The 22,735-nt window shown below is 43.5% G+C and overlaps 1 protein-coding gene across 1 annotated transcript; it reads right to left on the reverse strand.

Moving 5' to 3' along the window:
- Window positions 1–1,488: 1,488 nt before the first annotated feature.
- On the reverse strand, window positions 1,489–21,721 carry LOC127347775 (probable histidine kinase 2). The gene is made up of 13 exons (XM_071818204.1): window positions 21,583–21,721; window positions 20,726–20,907; window positions 20,438–20,563; window positions 20,309–20,388; window positions 20,093–20,223; window positions 17,511–18,110; window positions 17,242–17,402; window positions 10,343–10,517; window positions 8,678–8,868; window positions 4,932–5,298; window positions 3,813–4,390; window positions 1,995–3,143; window positions 1,489–1,900 (listed from the first exon to the last, which is right to left on the reverse strand). The coding sequence occupies exons 1-13, from the start codon at window positions 21,719–21,721 to the stop codon at window positions 1,682–1,684; spliced, it is 4,098 nt and encodes a 1,365-aa protein (XP_071674305.1). The 3' UTR covers window positions 1,489–1,681.
- Between the last annotated feature and the right edge of the window lie 1,014 nt (window positions 21,722–22,735).

Genomic DNA, 22,735 nt, shown 5'->3' on the forward strand with positions numbered 1-22,735 from the left:
CTCACTGATAGACATGTACTCTGGATATTTATTTTACATAGAATTATCTGTTAACATTTTTTTCAGTAAACAGATGGTATTTGGATAAACAAGTTAGATGATTTGCAAATTGCAACGGAGAATATATTTTCTGTTTATAATTTTTGTAGCACTTGGGACATGACGAGATGGAAGCTCATAGTATTACATGAGTCATGGACAATTCTAAAGTTGCGGTATCAAGAGTGACATCAAAGGAAGGGTTAAACATACTTGCACTTTATGGAAACGGTGCATCAACTACCGATCTTAGAAATTTGGTGTACCAAATAATACTTGATTTATTGATCATTTGTAATAATGCTCACCTTCAACTATTCAGATTATAACTTCGGTTGTGCTCACACAACTTCCTGCAATTAAGAGGTCTATACATATTTATATTCAGTTAATTCGACCCTCTATGTGCAAATTTTGACACTTCACTCTTTTTACAGCTCTTACTCTATATTCTTGTTCTCTCTTTCATGACACTCTTTTGATGGAATTAATCATATATCAGTGAAATCTCATCTATTTTGCTTATTCTATGTGATACTTGTGTCTCTTGAACTTTGTAAAATACACGTTACTTTCTTGATGTGCCAGACTATGTTTCGCTCTATCTGTAAATAATGTGAAAGCTTTATCATGCCAATGTTTTCATATATTTAGAGTACAGTTAGGGATGCGCAACTCCAGGGAGTTCTATTCGATCAGCCTTTTGAAGTGTATAAACACCATTGCTTGGCAGCTATTTATTGAATCCTTCCATTCCCTGCTATTAAACAGATGCTAGATACCATCAGCATTTCAACAACACATCACATGCAAGTTTCCTCAGAAGATTGTGTGCGGCAATACCGCTGTTAAAGCGTGAGGCGCACAACTGACAGAGTGAAGGGCCAAATATTCATCGAGCACAAGTGGGCAGCATTTGCTGAAGTAAACGGCATGGGCAGCGTTTGCTTAAGCAAACGGCGTGGCTGCAGCTAGTCTAATATTCACATATATCGCCGGCTCCGTGTTGAAGGTATCTATCCTCGGCAGCAACGAATGTGAGAAATACATCAGCCATGTCCTATGAGCTACTTCATTGGAGCAATAAACTGCTAATCCATTTAGTCAAATATCAAGCTATTACCTTTCGTCTTCCAGACTTGAGTGTGTCGTTACCCACCGATGCAGGCATGCAGCTATCCGCTCTTCTCTACATTATTACCACCAGACCAGAATCCTGGTTCTGTTCTTGTAGTGTTTACAATAAACTATATAACATATCCAGGTATTTCATGTTCTAGATTTTTCAAAAAGCCATTTTTCATCCACCAGCCAGATCACATGCGTGGCGTGCCGTCGCGCCAGACATTGCTAGTCTTTCTGTGGTCTCATTTTGTGCAGTTCACTCTGGTTAGATGTTGTAGGCTTGTAGCACCAAGAAAACACATAAACAATATAACCTCTGCTGCATGTTGCGCTAAATATTTTATTCTCTGGAAATTCAAATTACCTGCTAAAGGTTACACTCCACTTCAGTTTTGTTCCTAAAAGGTCATTATTAACTGCATAACAGTAACATGATACATGCCACGGTCATCATCCTAATTACTGGAAAACCACACACCTCGATGCTACCTACGAGAGAGACGAACATTATCATTCATCAGTTGTTATCTTCCTTCCACACCTGATGAACGGACTCCACAACTGTCTTCCTCTCTATTGGCTTAGTCAGGTAGAGATCCATCCCTGCTTGGATGGTCTTCTGCAGGTCCTCCTCCTCAGAGTGCGCGGTCAGCGCGATGATTGGGGTGTGGATCCCGTAACAGCTTTCTTCCTCGCGGATGCGCTTTGTCGCTTCGTAGCCATCCATCACCGGCATCTGGAAACAAAGAAGACCGAGCAGTGTCAAAACCGTCATTACAAACAAAAGACTGAATTGATGCTTACTTGGCATCGACAAATGGCAAATGTACCTGGCAATCCATGAATATCAAGTCATAGGGCGAGGCCACCCGTTCCTCTGAACCAGAACCATCGATTGCAATCTCAAGAGCATTGATGAACATTGCCACAGCCTCGGATCCATCCGCTGCTACCACAACAGTTGCACCCAGAGTGCTCAGCATTTTCTTTTGGATAAACTGCAGCACCCTCGTGTCTTCCACCAGCAGGACGCGCTTCCCTTCCAGAGGCTTGTCATCTTCAAGCTTGGGCGGCTCCTGGGGCACCGCCGCCGCAGCCGTGGTTTCAGACGACACGGCAATTGCCTCTAGTGGCTTGTCGTCTCCAAGCCTGGGCGGCTCCTGGGGCACTTCCCCCGCAGATGTGATTTCAGATGACACTGCAGTGGCCTGATCCGCTGCCGGCAACTCATTGATGGTGATCCCGGCCTGATGTGAATGTTGTTGCGGAAACGGAGAGGCCTGGAGCTCTCTCATGACCTGGAGGAGCTTGCGTAGCCGGGAGCCGTGGATCGGCTTGCGCAGGTCCATGTCGTAGCTTGCCGCCTCCTTGAGCCTCCTCAAATCCTCGGAGGAGGACATGAGGTCACTAATGCACGCCACCCTGCATGGAACTTGGTGCTTGATCCTCGCGAGGTTCGGCGCCTCGTGGAGGACCTCGTTGAGCCTCCCACCGGAGACGTCGACCACGACGAGTAGGCCGAAGGGGTGGAGGTGCCCTGCGTGGTTGCCGCTGCTGTTCCGCAGGACCTGGGTGACCATCTCCTTGGAGCTGAAGCACCGGTCAGCTACACCGTCCAAGTCATCACCGTCGCCCTGCGACAAAGAGATCGACGCTGGCCTGGACGGCGAGGCGCCCACGGCGGCTCGTGCCCTCTCCATTGTCGGGGCGAGGAGCTCGGCGCGCAGGACGGGCCAGACCTTCATCCCGACGTTCTCCATCCATGTCTGGAGGATCCGCCGGGTCTCGTCCCCGTGGACTAGGAGGATGCACTGCCCACCCTTGAAGCAGTCGGGCTCCCTGAAGGACGGCATCGCCCTCCCGTGCTCAATGTCCTCTTCAGCGTCACTGATCTTGAGGAAGACGTTGAATCCGAAGCACGTTCCCGCTTCTCCTGCCTCTTTGTCCTTGATGCTTATCTCCCCGCCCATCAAACGAACCTTATCAAAACAAGAACAACAAATAAGCAACAAATTATAAGAATACAAAGTAAAAAAAAAACATCACAGCCTGCAAAGTTATACATAGCCTACAAACCAAAAATTTCATTAATACACAATACCTTGTGCAGTTGTGTTATATACAAAGGCAACATAAACCTAGTGAAAAATAGCTTTTGGATCAATATGTTGCCATCCTAATTCACAAAGGAAAATTGTCCTCATTTTTATTGAAGTTGCAAAAGGAAAAAAATAGTATAAATTTTACTAGTCTATAATTTATGCATCTGGTCATACAACTATTTGGTTGGATTTGCAGGACTCTAAAATGCAATATTGTAATTTCATGCCCATTTGAATCCTATGGGATTTTTATCTATTTGATTGCATCACCGAAAAAACAAAGGACATTCTAAAGAAATCCAAGGATTATTTCCAAAAGGGTTGAGTGGATATAAATTTTCTCCTCATCAATATAGTGCAAATGAATTCTTAGATCTTTTTATGTTATTAAGTCCTACATATCAAACAACCAACATAGAAAATTTTCTATGAATTACAATCTCCAAACTTCCTATGAAAATCCTCTTAATAAAATAGGACACTAGAATCATTGCTGTAATTATGGTGGTTTAACATGAATATATATTAAGGAGGGAAGCCACTTACCAAAGATTGAACTATACCAAGTCCAAGTCCGGTGCCACCATGCCCTTCCTTCACCTGGACATAGTTCTCAAACACCGATTGCCTTTTTTCTTTTGCTATGCCAATACCAGTATCAACCACCTCGAAGTAAAACTCAAGGTAGTTGGGATAGTTTTGGACTGAACGGTGAGCATTCTGTTCGGCGCCGTCTTCCCTCATTCCAAGCAGCCACCGATAGAACACGCTCGCACGCCAGCGGGGGGCGAATCTAGATGGGGTGCTGATCATGGAAGTCTTTGCGATAGGGCGGTTGGCCCACGCGCGGAGCACGACGTGGCCATCCTGCGTGAACTTAATGGCATTTCCAAGAAGGTTGTCGAGGATCTGTTTGAAGCGCTTGCAGTCACCAATGACTGCATCACATCGAAGAACAGAGAAGTCGCAGGGGTCCCAAACCACCTCAACGCCTCTAGACATACCGACGACGTTCGCCATGTCCATAGATTCTTCAAGGACGTCGGCCATGCTGAACTGCACCTCCTCCAATTGCATCTTCCCGGACTCTACCTTGCTCATGTCTAGTATTGTGTTTAGTATATCTGCAACACACATGTTACATATATGAATAATGAATCAATAGATGTTCAACAAAGAAACTTGTTGCGCATCCGAGTACGCACATAACCAAGATGGAGCCTCAATGTGCTCCTAAATCCGAAAACATACACAACCAAGATGAATCGTACGTTTGGTAAAATATTAGCCTAGCTCTTTAATAGACAAAGATTAAACACATTGTGTGGCTAACATGAATGCGACCATCTATGTAAACTACTCAAAACATTATATATATTCTTTCTTGGAAACTAAATGAATATTAACTCGTCAAAAAACAGACTGGAGAATCTATGGACTACATTTTTTCTACTGGGAAAAAATGTACAGCTGAATTGTTGCACAGTTTACAATTTTTTGTGAATTCATTGTTTGTGCAACCTCACGTTATATGACGTGCAAATCAGTAGTGATGTGATTACATTAATTAGTTAAATTAACATGGACGGATCACATCTTCCAAAAAAAAACATGGCAAGTATACATGGCATGAACAGGGAAGATATATGGATGTATGGAACTGACCAAAGAGCTTCTTGGTGCCAATCTCCATCTGGTCGAGGTAGTAGGTGAGGTTGGGGTTTGCCCGCGCCTCCGTCCGGGAGACATTGATGAGTCCAGCGATGACTGAGAGCGAGGAGCGGATGTCGTGGCTGGCGGACGTGAATGCGTTGCTCTTATTCATGCTCTTGCGCTCTGCCTGCTGGAGTGCTTCCTTCTGCCTCATGAGGTCACCCTGGAGCGCCGCCTCCTGCGACCCCGCCCGCCACAGTGCCCGTGCCATGAAGAAGCACGCCACAGTCGTCATGGCCGCGAGCAAGCACACGACAGAGACCACGGCCACCCCTATCTCGTGAAGCATGGCCTCCTTTTGCCACACCAACCGGAGTCCCTGAAGAAGAAGGAGATGATTATCCCTCTAGATGTTAGTACTACGCTGTTGCACCGGTGACCAATCCGAAATTTTCAAGTATGCTGTATCCGTGCTAGCTGCTAGTACGATGAAAGGATCGAAGAGGAACAAAAATTCATGGAGGTTCATTCTTCGGATCCGTGTGATATGGAAGCAAACCTGTTTTCCATCACTTTCCCTCATGGAAAGTTTCTAGTTTTTACGTACATATGCACCTTATCTGGCGGATCTAGGATTTTATCATTGAGTATGCCACATCAAAATTTGAAAAAAAATATTTAATAAAAAATAGTTAAATAAATATCTATACAACTTGCATTGTAAAACGGTATAGGAGCAGTATAATGCATAATTGGAAGATTAAATTAGAAAGTTGCACAAATTATCACATGGGTAGTTCAAAACACCAAACTAATAATCTAGAATATGCGTAAAAAACTTATAATACTAATTGTTTGACTTTCTAAAGCATATGAAGTCTCGATGATATTAATATCAAGCTCAATGTATATTCGTAATTTATTTTTAACTATTTAATCTATATATATGTGAATATATGGCTTAAAAAAGATCGGCCAGTTGGATATAATTACCTTAACGCATATGCAACTTGCGTGCGTCGATTATCCTAAGTTCGTGCTCGTGGGCTCGGTTCGGCCGCTGGCCGGCGAAGAACTGGTGTTAAACTCACGGCGCGCAGGCGAAGTAGGAAGGAAGAACTAGTTGCGACAAGGAGCGTGCCTTAGTAAACCTCGTAATGCCGGCGTCGAGGACGTCCAACGACGGTTTAGGATTGGCAGTCGATGAAGATGGGTAGAATAGGCTGCAGCAGTTTTAATCGATCGGCTTCTTTCCCTACTAGGCCACACATGCACGGAACGATCAGCTAGCTAGGCTGAGCACTTTTGCATGCAATCGATCAGATCTTATTTTCCCTAGCACTACACGGAACGGCCGGCTGCAGGGTATGCCGCAGCATACCCGGTATACCTTATGGGTCCACCAATCATCCTGGATAGTTAATGGCATTTGTTTTGTGAAGATTTCGCAGATACTTGACTCCTTAATACGTGCTACGGTATAATTACCTCATTATTAAAAGCTTAATTTGGTAGTGATGTGTTTGCAAAGGGAGAAAGATGGGCCGTCCGTATGTCTATAGTTAGGAAAGTTTGCTCCCACTCGAGGTCACGTTTCTACTACCATTATATTTGTATCCAATGGTAAAGATTTGCTCATTTATTCTTATATCTCCCAACCACATCTTCATGGGCCCTATGTTGATTCATCATCCATACAGCAAAAACGGAAGAAATAGTCCGAAAAAATGGAAACAATAATTGCGTTAGACATCAGAGGTGGATGCAGGTTTCTACGCTAGGGCCACAAACATATAAACATGCTAATGTACATGTGTAGAATTTACTAAAATAAAGTGATAGAGATAGATGGTAAGATCTCACAAGCATCCTAGATTAAATGGTTACGTCTGAAATGTGCAAATATGCAGATAAGAATATTAATACCTTCAAGAATCGTAAATAAATGTATGAATGAATGTCGCAATTCTACATCTCAAAAAGATGTGTTGCGATGTGTGTGCTACCGGTCGGTTTACGTGCCCGAGCCATGCCCACTCTGCTACATACTACAGCGATGCCATGCTCATGCCCGCGAGATGCGGCGGTTGATCAGGTAAGAGTATTTTCCTAGCGCAATAGGATTGATTGGCTTAGACCCAAGGGCGGATCCAGGATTTGAGTATGGGGTTGGGGGAGGGGAAGGAGAACATATCAGGTTCTCTACTTAAAATTATGGATTTGCATATTTACGACAGCGATATCCATTAATAATTTGTTTCGGAATTTTTCACATATAAACATAATGACATATTTTGTTTATCCAATCGGTTTAAATTCAGCTTTGTGATTTTCTTACAAGATCTTATAGGTTAATATCTCGTAATGGTGCTGATCTAAGTCTAAGTCGAAGTCTAAGCTGAATCTGAATTTGAATCTTTAGTGCACAAGGATCTGCTTGAAGCAACACAGAAAGTAAGACTTTATGTTTTATCAGTGTTTTCTTTTATGTTTTATGTAGAGAAGCATAGCTAAACTAAACGAAGATAGAATTGGGTCTCTAACTCTTATCTAATGAGACTAATGTGTTAGACATTACCGCATGAAAGCAGAAACACAGTACGGTATAACTTAGCAAATAATCTGGGGGCGAGTTCCCTGGACGACTAGACGATACGCCGCGCGGCAAGCCGGTACGGAAGACGTCGCCGCACAGTGAGACCGGGAGTTTCAACTCGGAAGAGGAGAAAAACGTTCTCAAGGGTATCCGCCCGAGCGGGGTGGGTGATGGCAGTAGGCATGAGCCGGCGGCGGCGGTAAACAGACCGAGGTGGGTTCAACGCTAAGCTGAGTTTAGATCGTGTGATAGTAGGCCATGTAATTCGTGCATATGCTAGCTGGGCTTTGGGCTATGACACATGATGCAGCAAGGCTTTCAGTTTAATGGCCGTAAGCAATAGATGTTAGCAATGTAATTAGCACTGGCCCCTGTCGTTTGTTCATGGGGGTGACCGATCGTTGGGGTTGGTCTGAACCCTGCTCGCCCCCCTCACGATCTGCCGGATCCATCTGAGCAAAGCAAGATTTTATATTGGGTATGCAAAGTTAATAAATTAGGGAGTACGTAGGTATGTTAGATATGCAAGATATGCCATGTACGGAGTTCGTGCGTGTATCCCCTAAAAAAAAGAGTACGTAGGGATGTTGCATGCTCCCCTGATTAAAAAAAAGGATGTTGTATGCACACGTACCAGGTGTACTTCTCCGGAGAGGTCGAAGCTCGTGCACGCGGCTGTGTACTCCCTCTGGTGGGACCCGATCCGGACGTCGTGGAGCTCTAGCTTGGGAGCATCAACGGTGGACACGGTGCATTTGATATCTGAGAACAGATCCTCCATCTTCTTCTTCTTCGCGTCGGAACCAACGACCAAAGGTTTATAGCCCGTGGATACGTTGTGCTTAGTGTCGGTGATCGAGTAGTATGCGTCCACGGCGCCGATACCTAGAGCGGCCCGATCGGCGATCGATAGGATGTCCTTAGTGGGGACGGCGGCGGAGACCACGCCGGCGTCACCGACTGGCGCAGAGAAGACCACCATCTGGACGCTGGGGCGGGCCAAACCGGCACCGAGGGCCACCAATGAGCCGCTCTTGGCATCTGCTAGGGCCCGTGCGGTGTTGGGTAGGCCCTTTGGCGGTGGCGCTGCCGCGATAGGTCCGACGGGGCCGCCGGTCACCGGATCAGCGGCCTGCTTGTACCACTTGCCGCGGCGACTGACGAACATCTTTCTGGGCCGGCCATCCTTGCCGCGGTAGTAGGTGAAGGCGGCGCCGTCCAAGCCAGCGTATGACATCTCGGCCACGTGCGGCTGCATTGCGAACGCCATGAACAAGTTTTGTTCCACCTGACATGTCAACACGTACCGGAATATACATGAGTAATTCGGAGTACAGTAGATTTGTACTGATTTAGCCGTACATATGTGTGTACATCTTGTTTTGGGCGTGTTCATAATTATCAAATTAACATAGTATGAAGAGGCTAGGAGGCCATATTTTTCCAACTAAGAAAATATTTTTGCATAAACACATAATAATTACTCAGTATTCAAAATATCTTCATAAATGCCTAAATTAATTTATCACGGTATTTTTTTCTCTCTCTGCTACCTAACATGTCAACATGTACCGGAATATACATGGGTAATTCATGAGAGTACAGTAGAATTGAACTAATTTAGCTGGTCGTACATGCTTACATCTTCTTCTTGGATGTGCTCATAATTATCAAATTAACATTGTATGAAAAGGTCATAATTTTCCATCTAAGAAAATATTTGTGCATACAAACATAATAATTACTCAATATTTCAAAATATCTTCATAAATGCCAAAAAATTCACAGTATATTACATTATATAGTACAGTGATTAGTACATATTACGTCTCCATCTAAAGATTGTGTTTGGAAAGGAAAGTGCATAAAAATTACTAATTAGTCGTGCATGCATTGCAAAATATTTGTACAACTAAGAAAACATGTTTTGCGTACACATATAATTAACCAATATTACAAAATATATTCATTAATGCTCACATTTATATCACTATATATCAAAACATATACCAGAGTGATTAATACGTATTATATACATCTTGTTTTGGGCGTGTTCATAATTATCAAATTAACATGGTATAAAGAGGCTAGGAGGCCATATTTTTCCAATTAAGAAAATATTTTTACATCCACACATAATAATTACTCAATATTTCAAAATATCTTCATAAATGCCCAAATTTATCACAGTATATATACTTTTTGCCACCTGACATGTCAACATGTACCAGAATATATATGTGTAATTCATGAGAGTACAGTAGAATTAAACTAATTTAGCTGTTCGTACATGTTTACATCTTCTTTTTGGACGTGTTCATAATTATCAAATTAACATTGTATGAAGAGGTCATATTTTTCCATCTAAGAAAATATTTATGCATACACGCAGAATAATTACTCAATATTTCAAAATATCTTCATAAATGCCCAAATTTATCACATTATATCACATTGTATAGTACAGTGATTAGTACATATTACGTTTCCATCTAAAGATTGTGTTTGGAAAGGAAAGTGCATAAAAATTACTAATTAGTCGTGCATGCATTGCAAAATATATTACAACTAAGAAACCATGGTTTGCGTACATATAATTAATCAATATTACAAAATATATTCATTAATGCTCAAATTTATATCACTGTGTCTCAAAACATATACCAGAGTGATCAATACGTATTATATTTTTAAATTTTTTAAAAGATTGTGTTTGGAAAGGAAACTGCATCAACATTAGTCATGCATGCATTGCCAAAAAAAAGGCATAAAAAAATCAAGGCGGTTACCTGAGATAAATGATTCTTGTTGCTCGCCGCTAGGTAGTCTGCAACTACGAAGGCCGAATGGTTGGCTGTCAGGATAGCCTGCATGCCGGCGGCGACGTGATCCAACGGTGCGTACATGTTGCTCGACACAGCAACACTAGTGGCTTCTTTTACATACCTAGAGACGGAAATGTAGGCCAGAGCTACCATGAGAACAGTCGCTCCATGGGAAACCTGCAAATGCATACACAGTTGGGGCCTCTTAATATAAACATCAAATAGCAATACATGTATATATAATTAAGTGTTTCTAATGGACAATATCCAAAAGCAATGTTCATACTAAATAATTTATATATCATCGCCAAACCTAAACATACTTTAAGAATGGGTCTAATTTTTTTCAGCAGGTCTGCCCAGTTTGCAACGTTGCACCGGGGCTTAAAGTGTGTTGTGTTATCCTGCTAATTCGTGGAGATATTGTGCTTACATTTTTGTTTTTGTTTTGATGTACCGTATCTACTGAGTCATTCGTGGAGATATTGTGCTTACAATTTTTTGTTTTGCTTAAAGTTATTCATGGAGAATGATGCCACATTCTCCTCTTTCACATATCATTTTCATTTATTTTCACACCTCATTAATGTATATATGATATATGATATATAAGTCTATTTTGAAATATTCAAAAGATTGCGCAATCATAAATGTTTTTTCCAGCTCACTAGGGGACGTGACAAAGGGATGTTGCCACGTGTCTCCACTCATATAATGCCAACATTTTTCATGACTTTTGATCTGTAGTTGCAAGTAGTAAGGCAGGACATTAACTTTTGTCGCGACATTCGATAGAAGATGCAACTATTAAGTTGAGATTTCAAGTGTTCTACTCATCTAGAGGTATTGTTTGCCATGACATTCCAAGCCTCAAGATTCAAGTATTTTCACTCATCTAACGGAATGATGTCGTGATATTCCATCAGTAAGTGTAAGTACATAAAAGTGAAGTTCAAAATGATGACAGGTTACATTGTTATTTTGATGGACCGAATCTACTCAAGCATATGTAGGTTTGAAAACTAATGTCACTTTTCTGCGTATCATTTTTATTTATTTTGTTTTTTAGAATACACAAAATACTTACATGTCATTTCCTTTAAAATTGGGAGAAGTTATATATACCAGGATTGAAGCAAAAAATGAAAACAAGGTAGATCCACCAAATGGAAGAATCAGAACTACTGACAAAGGAAGAAAAACTATAATCTACATCATTAATACTTAAAATATTGCAAAATAACTATGCAAAAAGTGACATCATTTTTCATATATATTTATTAAAATATTAATAAGACTAGTGTATATTTTGATATATGAGTGGAAACGATTATTGTCTCGTCTCATTAATGTATATGATATCAAAATATTTATCAAATATTTAAAAGATTGCACAACCATAAATTATTTTTTGTTCACGGGGACGTGACAAGGGATGCTGTCGCATGTCTCCACTCATCCAATGGTAACATTTTTCATGAGTTACGATTTGTAGTTGCAAGTATTAAGGCAGGCCACCAAGTGTTTATGCTCGTCTAACGGTAATTTTTGTCGCGACATTCGATAGAAGATGGAAGTTTTAAGTTGAGATTTTAAACGCTCTACTCATCAAGAGGTATCATTTGTAGTGACATTCAAAGTCAAGATTCAATTGTATCCACTCATCTAACACTTTTATTTGTCACGACATTCCATCGGTAAGTGCAAGTACATAAAACGTAAAGTTCGAAGTGTACCAATCATCTTAGCATCTCATCAATAGTTGTGATACTTGCACTTACAACAAAGTGTGTTCCCCTACTTACGACAAGCGCAGGCTAGCTCGACACCGCCTAATGAACTTGGAAGGATAGGACATATTTAGTAGGGCATACAACATATGTAGGTTAGACATATTTAGTAGTACGTCACAATATAAAGAAAACATTAGTAGAGCGTACGACAAAGTGTGTTCCCCTACTTGCGACAAGAACGGGCTAGCTCGCTACCGCCTCATGAACTTGGAAGAATATATGTGTTGCATGTAGTGGAAGCTTAGAGGATAAAAACTATATTGGTCAAACTTCTCTGGCCCATACACATAACACACGTGGGAAGATATCCTTTATCTTGCATGGTGAAATTGTCTCTAACTTAAGAGCTTATGTCTCACATAAGTATGAGGATATCTTTGCAATAAAGGCGGAATGTTGCAAGATAAAAACTATAGTTTAGAGGACAGGTTCATGCCTCACACGAGCCGGGAGGGCAAAGAACCAAGTTTACATGCGCAAATTACAAATAAAATTATTTAGCAAGTCATCAGCTAGGGAATCCGAGACATCCCACGCAACATCTATGGTCTCCTACCAACTAGGACTAAAAGCAACAGCCGAAGAGAAGCGGTCTCTAGTCTGTAAGTGGTCTGATTCGCAAAGGAGACACAAAAAGTCTTCCCCAATGTCAAAGTGGCGTCTACGAAGCACGTCACACGTGTTTAATCTGTCGATCAAGAAGAGCCAGTAGAATACCCAATGCATCATATTGCATCTGGATTTTTATATGGCGGGATGGTAGGCCGGCCGTGGTCTAGACAAGATGATGAAAACCATCTAGGGAGAATGAAAACTATCTAGTCTAGATCTATATCTCAAGGCCACGCACCATACCACGTGGGAGGATACAATGGACCAGATCTTACAAAATGTGAAAAAATATGCATATACTTTCGGCTGAAAAATAAGCCATTAGCCATGACTTTCATTAATTTTAAAAAAATATGAGACAGATAGACCCGTGTGCTCTACATACCGGAGGGATAAAGGCTAGGAAGTGCTTCAAGCGACTACCACACTTTCGAATCTCTTCAGCCATCCCGTTGGGTGTCGCAAATTGCATACTAGTGTATAGAAATGGATCTCTCGTAGTTTACGTATTTCTTAGAATGCATGCCCTCCTTTTATAATGTCGGGAGGGAAACCTAGACACCAGGGTATTTCAAACCGTGGCCTCGAAACTACCATATAGTCAGCCGCTTGTTTTGAATTAAACCATGTATGTGTATAGCGCTATTTATTTTCCTTTAATTTGCTTTTATTTTTCCTTCTATATCGGTTCCTCATAGTAGTAGTGGAAAAAAGATATTGTACGTAATCTACAAGATCCTCTCCTTGCTAGATTTTTTTTTTTTTGAAAGATTGTGGTAGATTACTACCAGCCACGTGATGGCAAATAACACAGTATCATTCTCTTGTGGAAGCTAGTGATTTAATATCGTGATATAATAGTAAAAATCTTCCAAATAGGGATCATTAACTCACTACAACTCTTTTGTTATCTTGATGATATTTCTTTGCAAAAAGGACTCTATTGACTAAAACAACAGTGCACACCCTGAAAAATAAACAAAATACATTGTGGTCCCTATGGGTTAATGCATTATTCCTCATGAACACGATAGTGTGCCACCGCCGCTGCTCCTCCATCATAGAGGCAGCCCACCATTGTTGATTGCGTATGGGAAGTCATCAAGGTGATGACCTTGCATAAACAATGCTTGGGGAAGATACCATCGAAGTCATCAATATCGAAAGATCCAAATATTCAAGATCTTAATTAATCTCCAAAAATATTCATACGCCTCATTTTGGAACCGGAGGCTGCACCAACAAGGCGGAGAGGAGGGAGGAAAAAACTACAAAGGGAATCCTCCGCCTCCGTGCCGAAAAACATTTCAAACCCTAACCTCAACGCCAAGAGATGCCGACGGGAATCTAGGCCAATAAGCCATCGACGTTGTCGCAGGCCGGAACCGTCGAGATCGAGAAGCTCAGGGAAAAATTATTCGGCATCTCGGCACCGTCGCTGTCATCAGCGAAGTGTCAACCGAGATCCCTACTAAAATCCCCGAAGCAGGGGAAAACCATGACTCTAGCCATTAGATCTGGGCCTCCCTGCACTCCCACATCGGTCGAGCTAGCGGAGGAAGAGGGGGCGACGGTCTATTGATAGGGGAGAAGTGGCGGCGTGGAACGCTCACAAGATCACCTCTCTAGGGTTTTCTCTAGCTCACGCAGGGAAGGTCCTATGTTGATGCTATATATAGAGCGTGTATTCGTCCCAGTGCCTCGCATTGAGCTATCTCAGATATTAAAACAACGATTCAGGTTTTGTCCCTCATTAAAACTCCATCAAAAAGTTGCGTGCCTATCTAATTCGATTCATTATTAGATAAAAAAATATCTCGAATTAAGGACGGAATTTGGAATATTCCATTTGTTGATGTTTATTGTCAAATTTGGGATTAGAATATAAGACTAAGTTGGTATCTGGATTGAACATATTGTGCAGAAGGAATTGGTCATACATGTTTACAACTTTACATGTTATTTTGGGCGTGTTCATAACTATCGGCTCTGTATGGAACGTGCCATATTTCTACTATCAAGTACTCCCTCCATCCACCAAAAGTGTCGCAACTTTGTCAAAATTATACATCTAAATTTTGACAAACTTGCGACACTTTTGGTGGGATACGGAGGAGTACAATCTTTTAATATATGCCAAAATTTGGTTTTATACATATACAAATGCTCAGCTTTTCAAACAATATTTATAAATGCTCATACTTTTATAACGCAGATCAAAAGAAATCAAAGTGATTAAATACTCTAGTTTAACAGATGAAAAAATGCTATTGTTTGTAAGAAAAGTATATGATGGAGAAATTGTACAAAAACCTGGTTCAATTATTAGCTAAAGTTTTCGCTATAAAAAGAAAAGTGGCCTGCAAGTATTCTAGGACGGATGGAGTAGTGAACCATGGCGTGTTCCTGCGTAACTTATCGGTAATTTTTTCCAACCGGCCTTCCACCCCTTTCCTTTGCATTTAACGGAAAGAACAGTTCGAGTTATTTTACAAAAGAGAGGGGTAGGAAGAAAGGAAGCGAGCTGAGGCAGTTCAACAAATAACTAAGGGAGCAATAGTTCTGAAGGGAGTAGGAAACACAAAACTGATCGCGGAAGACATCAGCAGCTTCAGGCGCCTGTGATCATCAGCATCTGCGTCTAGTTCGGAGTAGCTGTTGTCCGCCTGGTGTAGATGGACGAAGCAGCTTGCACCATCTTCTCTGCGCCGCCAATCAAGCTCTTTTTGTCATCCGCCTTTTGTAGACCCGCCCAGTACACAATCAAAGCCCCATCAAAATATGTAATTTCATTTGGCGACCTCAGGACATGTTTTTTAAAAGTGATCTTGTTCTTCACATTCCAAATAACCCAGCAAACAGTTGTGATGATAACAACATAGAATTTCTCAAAACCAGGAGCATAAGAATGAAACCAGGCCATAGCTTGCCAAAAGGAGGTAGGGATACATTTTGCCCCCATGGCCGAAGCTAAAACACCCCAGATCACTCTCGAAGTGTTACAAGTAAAGAAAAGTTGATCATTCGATTCAACTTGCCTGCAAAAGGAACAAATTGGTGCTCTAGGCCACTTCCTTTTGTTTCATATTCTCGCGAGTAAGAATAGCATCTTGATATAATTGCCACATGAAGAACTTAATTTTCAATGGAATCTTGGATTTCCATATCCAATTGTTATGAGATCCAGCCAGGTTCGTTTCCAGCAAGGTCTAAACAGATCTAGTCAAAAAAATAGCATTCTTGTTCAAGGACCAAGCAATTATATCATTTTAATCATGAAAGGGAGCCCAAAGAAGGGTGTTTAAGACATAATGCCAATGATCAAGTAACTCACCTCTCAAGCGTCTGCGGAAAGGAATATCGAAGTTTGCATCTCTGCAAAAGTACAGTCTTGCACCTGGCAGAGGTTAAAAAGAACAGGGAATTTATCACGAAAAGGTTGCTCGCCCATAATTGGATCTTTCCATAGCATGGTAATATTCCCATTGTTCAAAACCACTTTCCTCCCAACAAAGTAAGTTTATTTGACTTTTAAAATTGCTTTCCAACAAGGGAAATCATTAAACCTTGGGGTGACCGTAGCCACTGTTTTATTTCTTAAATACTTTGATTTAATGATTTTCTCCCACAAGCCATCTAGGGTATCAAGTTTTCACCACCACTTGCATAGAAGGCTTATGTTTTGTTTCCTTAGATCCTTAACCCATAGACCACCTTTCTTTTTATATCGACAAACTCTGGTCCATTTGACCATATAGTATCCTTATCGGTAATGTTTTGTCAAAAAGGAAAATCAAGGAGCGTGCATGCATGCATTTTACATAAAAGGTTAGCAGCATTCCTACGCAACAATGGCAACAGTGTGATGGTTAAGTGGTCATCCCTCCCTGAAAATTTTGTTCGTTAGACACAGCTGATGAGCATCTGCTTATGCGAGTGAAGCATCGTCGTACATGTCTTCGAAGTTGCTCTCCAACACATAAGGCTCTAGAGAAGTTCATTAGTTCATTGACAACTGTGCCATCTTCCTGGAAAGTTGTGCTATCCTCTCAAACTCCATATGAAGTTATCAGATTCATTCCGGATGTAGAGTTTTATATGAAAATCACCTCCGAAATTATCTATAATCTCCATAGTTGAAGTTCAGATAGGCCACCCAAACGCCCCCGAGGTGGGCGGGGATACCCAAGCAAAGTCTTCCCCGCCTAAAAGGCGATTTAGAAAACGTATTGAGTAATTCCATTTTCCTATCTTAGAAATGGAAACAAAATCTAAAGCACGTTCCTTAATACTATCAGCGATGTGTAAGTGCTTAGCCAAGTCCTTTAGATCTCTGCTATTCTTAAACATGCCATTCATTTGGAAACAATAGGAGAGTTAGTCACCTTCACCTTTTTATTAGGCCAAGCATTTCGTTTAATGAAGGAAGCTCTAGATTTACGTTGCGCTGCTTGAAGTTCAACGCATGAACCTAGCGCTCTGTCATCTAGACCAACCTCCGATACCTCTCCAACTAGATGTGAGAGAAGTTGCCTGTCTGAGATGGCGTACACTTCCTCATCATCCTCATCAGAAAAAGAGGTATCAAACTTGCTCAAAATCGTAGGAGTAAGTTTGATTCTATCAAACTCCATACGTCTAAGAGCATTAGCAGAAACTGAAATAGCACTAACAGACTTGTTGAACGAAAGACCCACATTATTTAGATTGGCAGCAATAAGTGGTGTTGTGAAAGTTAAAAAAGACTTAGAACTTTTATTAATACCTGCATAGTCGAGGTTCTCCTCCGCCTTGCGACTCATAGCCTTAGCTAATGAGTCCTCACCCGATGTTGCAGACCCATCGGGGCCAACTCTATGGCGCGTGCTACGCCGAGAAGGCATGCTAGCAGCAACTGAAGGTGGTGCTACTGGGCACCTCTGGCTACCAGCGAGGGCGTCATCAGCTTTAGGGGAGGAAGGCGTTGGAGAAGACCCTCCCCTACAGCCATAGGACATCAACGATGCATAGGCGTCCGCCGTCGCTGACCCTGCACTCGAGGCAGTAGGCAGCTCCTCCGCAACGCCCCCTGGCCTTGTCGGTCCTGTAGGGGCAGCCACCTCAACAGTCGTGTGAGGGGGTGTAGTCAGCGAAGGACCCCCTCCACGGGTTGGCGGCATGGCGACACCACCCGCCTCGACGGCTGGCGCGGGACTCGAAGATGGGATAGCCCCAGGGGAGAGGGAAAGGGCGGTGCAGCCCCCGCGAGCAGCCTGCTGCACTGTAGCATCGGCGACCGGTCCAGGCGACACCGCCACCCGCTGGGAGGCAACGCCCGACACGGGCCCGAGCGCGGATGCGACTCCGCCATCAGCACCCTCCGCAGCTGGTGTCACGGTAGTTGATGACTCACAAGTATAGGGAATCGTAGTACTTCCGATAAATAAGAGTGTCGAACCCAACTAGGAGCAGAAGGTGTTGACGAGCAGTTTTGATCGAGGATTCACTGTAAACACTAGCAAACAGATTTGCAGGGGTATTTGGTATTGCAGATAAATAAAGTACGAGTAAATAAAATGTAGTAATAATAATTGCAACGAGTAGCCCAATCCTTTTCGGAGCAAAGGACAGGTATGATGAACAAATGTTCCTGAGGACACACGGGAATTACGTCAAGTGCTTTCGCTTCACATAGCTGAATAATATTCAATGGTTCGGTAAGTGTTGTGTGGGTGAACCTATGCTAATGCACTACCCCATACTTGGACTAATACATACTTGTGATTATACCTCTTGCAAGCATCCGCAACTACAAGAAAGTAATTAAGATAAATCTAACCACAGTCTTAAACTTTGAGATCCTACACTCCCTCGTGCACCGGTTTCCCAAAGGGGGTTTGGGTTTCTATCACTCCCGCAACCCCACAATTAGTAGCCAAATACACAATGCATTCCCCTAGGCCCATAAAGGTGAAGTATCATGTAGTTGACGTTCACATGATACCACTAGAAGAATAGCACCACAACTTAAATATCAAATCATTGCATATTACTCAACATAGTTCCACTACTAACATCATGACTTATCCCATGTCGTCAAAAACTAAACGAACTACTCACGAGACATCGTATGGATCATAATCAGAGGTGATATAATGATGAATAACAATCTGGACATAAACCTTCATTCAATGGTTCCACTCAATAGCATCAACTACAAAGATTAATCAACACTGGGAAAGTTTCCCCTATGAACTAGACAAGTATCAAACCCAAGATGTTACAGCGGGATGGCGTGGAGGCGGCGGTGATGATGGTGCTGGTGGTGGAGATGATGGTGATGATGATCACGATGAAGTCCAGCTCGATGGCGGTGGCGATGGCGATGATCTCCCTCTCAGGGAAGGAATTTCCTCGGCAGATTTCAGCCTGCCGGAGAGCTTTTCTCCCTCTCTGGTTCTCCGCCCCGTAGCGGCGCCAGAATATTTCTCTCGTCGTACCCCCGATCTTACGATTACCGAGGGGTTGAAATACGCGAGGGGGCATCGTCAGAAGTGGGCCAGGGCGTCCACACCATGCCTAGGCGCGGCCTGAGGTGGGCCCGCGCCTAGGAGTGGTTTGGAACCCCCTAGCCCATCTCGGCCTCCCCTCCTGGCTTTCTCCGTCATCTGGAAAAATATGATTTTCTGTATCTTTGTTGGGAATTGTTGGTCTTCAGAAATATGGTGCCTTGACGGTCCTTTTTCCAGCAGATTCCTGGCTCCGGTGGTTAGTTCTCCAATAATCATCAAACATGCAAAAAATAGATGGAATAACATAAGTATTACCTCTAAATATGAAATATATCAATGAATAACAGTATAAAATAGTGATGCAAATTGGACATATCAGTAGTCCCTGGCAGCTGCATCCCCGGGTGTGCAGCCTCCACACCATCGTCCGTCACGTCGCGGGCCAGCCTCTACTCCGGCACTCGGTGGATGAGCCCGAAGCGTGAGCAATGCCCCGTCGGCCATCGGTGTCGATGAAGAAGAGGCACGATGTGACGGAGAATGCAAAGCGCGGCACGATGCGGAGTGAGTCAGGCGCTCAACTGTGTGCACCCGCCCCTAGCCAGCTTGTCCAAACTCGACGACCCCGAGATCGACGAGGAACCCGGCCGACTCTGCGGAGTGACCAAAGACAATGCCTTCTAAAGCTCCTCGGCAAAAACAATAGCCCGAGGTGTACTAGGTGACTGTCTCTCAAGTCCGGGACTAATCTCACGCAGTTTAGCAACAACCACCTTGGCAAGAGGAGTTTGCATATTGGAATTAAAAGGGGTAACCGCATAGGTGGTTGTCCACATTCTTCCAGAACCCCCAGTACCGGAACCCCCGAGCTGAACATGTGTTGTGATGGCCTCCGATGGTCCCGTCCTGGTGTCAGAAGTATCCATGGGATCATCATCATCAGCAGCATCATCACCATTGACATTGCCCTTCTTCGCTATCATCCTTCTTTACCCAAACAAGTGGGATGAAGTCAACATCAATCACAAAATCATCGGGTTCCCGTCGAAACTGAAACTCGAAACCCTTGAACTTGACAAGCACATCAGACTTAACAAAAATATTCGAATCATCAGCCAGCTTCTCCAAAACCTTGGAATCCACCATGGCAACCTGAATGCGAACAACCCCTGCGCCTAAGGCTAATAAGGTCGACATCCACTTTCCTGTCCACCAGTGATCCAACAGCCCACAACCCCAAGAAGTGGCGCACACTATGTGGCACACCCTCAACATGGAGCCAAAGCTTATGAAGCTCGAACTTATGAGGCACCTTGGCCGACAGCCACTTGGAAATAGAAATATTAGAATTAAAAGACATAACCCCAACTTAAAATCCGTTTACCCTGCCCAAGTCCTGAAAGGAAGAGAGGCTAATCAGGAACTCCTTCTCCCCATTTGGCAAGGATTCCCACTTCTAGCTGGGACAATCAGAGCATCGCCTCGCCACCTGCTTAGCAACAACATCCGTAGGCACCGCATCTCCAGAAATCACCACCCTTGCAATCAGAGACTGAATAGGAACCAACTCATCATGGACCACGGAATCAGGCAGCGAGCTAAAGTAGGTCTCAGCAAGCTTGTTACCAAAACGAGAGCAGAAGGTCTGGTAGCTCGTAGTACAGGACACCGCTGAGTCGGATGTGCAAGCTTGTCACAAATGTAGCAATAGTGTTACACCTTACAATCCTTAGAAGCGTGAGAATCCCCGGAGCACTTCCAACACCAAACCTTCTTACCCTTGCCAGCAATTTTTGACAACTGTATCCACGGGAGACATAACTGACTGCATAGGCACAACCAGGGCGACACCCTGCGACTACGAAGGAACCTGCTAATATTGCAACTATTGGGGAACTATTTGCACATATGTTTGATCGCAACCAGAAGACTATGGTTTTTTCAATAAAAGGAATATATTAATATTGATAGATACCAATTACAAACATCCTCTGCAACAACGCAATACCCTAATGGTAGTACGAATGCACACAACCAAAAAAGGAAAAGACTATGGTAGATAGCATAGATGATGATTATTTACCTAGTAGACGACATGCACGACATCATCGCCCTGCGCAGCCCCGTTGTTCCTATCGGTCGAGGGCGGCGGAGTGGATCCAAAGCCGACGTACTTGCCTCCCTGGGATGGAGGGATCCCCTGAGGCTTGGACTCATTTTCCGAATTCCCCCTAGCAAAGAAATCCTCCTTTCTGGCCGCGGACGCCTCCTGTTCCTGCTTGGTGTACATGTCCTAGGTGGACCTGGACCTGGTGGGCTGCCTCCCTGAGTCGGATCTGCCGTTACCGAACGAGCCCGTCGACTGGTTTCGCCTCATGTCCGGGCGGACACCGTCGTCCCAGTCGTCCCACCCACCGCCGCCACCTTCTCCGCTAGCAGGAAGGGGTGGCTTCCTGGCGGGCGCGGGCGCGCCAGATCCAGGCATCTCCCTAGCGACGAGCGGGTCGGTCCACGGCCGGCCCTCGGCGAGGGCGCAGACGCGGTCGCGGTAGGCGGCGGCAGTGTTAGAGTTGTACTTGGGGACGTGTGGCGTCTAATTGGGCACGCCCCTAGCGGCGAGGAAGGCATTGAGTCGGTCGTTGCCCCCGGCCTCCATCTTGCGGAGCAGCGGCTCGGTCCAGGAGTCCATGCTGACGGAGCGGACGAAGCTGATGTGGATGCCGAGCCCCGGTGCTTGCTGAAACACTCGAGGCACATGAAGACGCTGTAGGAGACATCGGCACACTTGTTTAGCATGTTTTGTATCTTTCGGTCCTTCCAGGCTTTTGGGGATTGTAATTTGCCTAGATACCCTCAAGAGAAGAGTAGAGGCAGATTTGCCACACATTGGCCCTTTTATTCAATGTTGTCATTGACGATTTGGATTTAAGGGAGGTTTCAATGGTTGGGAGACAGTTTACCTGGGCAAACAGTGTCCCAGAGCCAATTACGAGAAACTGGATCGTGTACTGATGGACTCGGACTGGGAACTCAAATTGCCTCTAGTCTCGGTACGAGCACTACCTCGTATAAAAGCTTTGTCGGAGTTTGCCCATATTTTATTAACTATTGGGACACCATCTCCACAGCGTAAACATCCGTTAAAATTTGAACTTGGATGGCTACAACCGGGAGGGTTTCCCGGATATGATTAAATTTATATGGGACAAACCAGTTGCTAGGAACATCCCAATCCAAAGGTGGAATAACAAACTACGCTCTACGCGTATATACCTTGGGGTGGTCTAGGCACATGACTGGGCAACTCAAATTGGAGAAACTCAGCCTATCATCAAAAAATTATGATCTAGAGGCACTCGCTAAGATACTACCTTTGACAAAGCATGAGATTGAACTTAAAAGTCAATATAATGCAACGTTAACCGGTCTACTTTGGGAGGAGGAACTCAAGTGGTACCAAAGCTCTAAAGCTCAATTCTTGTTGGAAGGGGATTCGAAT

This window comes from Lolium perenne, chromosome 4, assembly GCF_019359855.2.
Source record: "Lolium perenne isolate Kyuss_39 chromosome 4, Kyuss_2.0, whole genome shotgun sequence".
Classification (NCBI taxonomy): domain Eukaryota; kingdom Viridiplantae; phylum Streptophyta; class Magnoliopsida; order Poales; family Poaceae; genus Lolium; species Lolium perenne.

Bases quoted from the DNA above. Each gene is read 5' to 3' on its own strand.
- LOC127347775 (XM_071818204.1), bottom strand. From the start codon at position 21,721: ATGCCTGGATCTGGCGCGCCCGCGCCCGCCAGGAAGCCACCCCTTCCT. The intron at 18,111-20,092 runs GTACTGGGGGTT...CCGTGACACCAG, and splicing joins TGTTCAGCTCGGGGGTTCCG to CTGCGGAGGGTGCTGATGGC. The intron at 17,403-17,510 runs GTATTAATAAAA...GTGCTATTTCAG, and splicing joins GGAGAACCTCGACTATGCAG to TTTCTGCTAATGCTCTTAGA.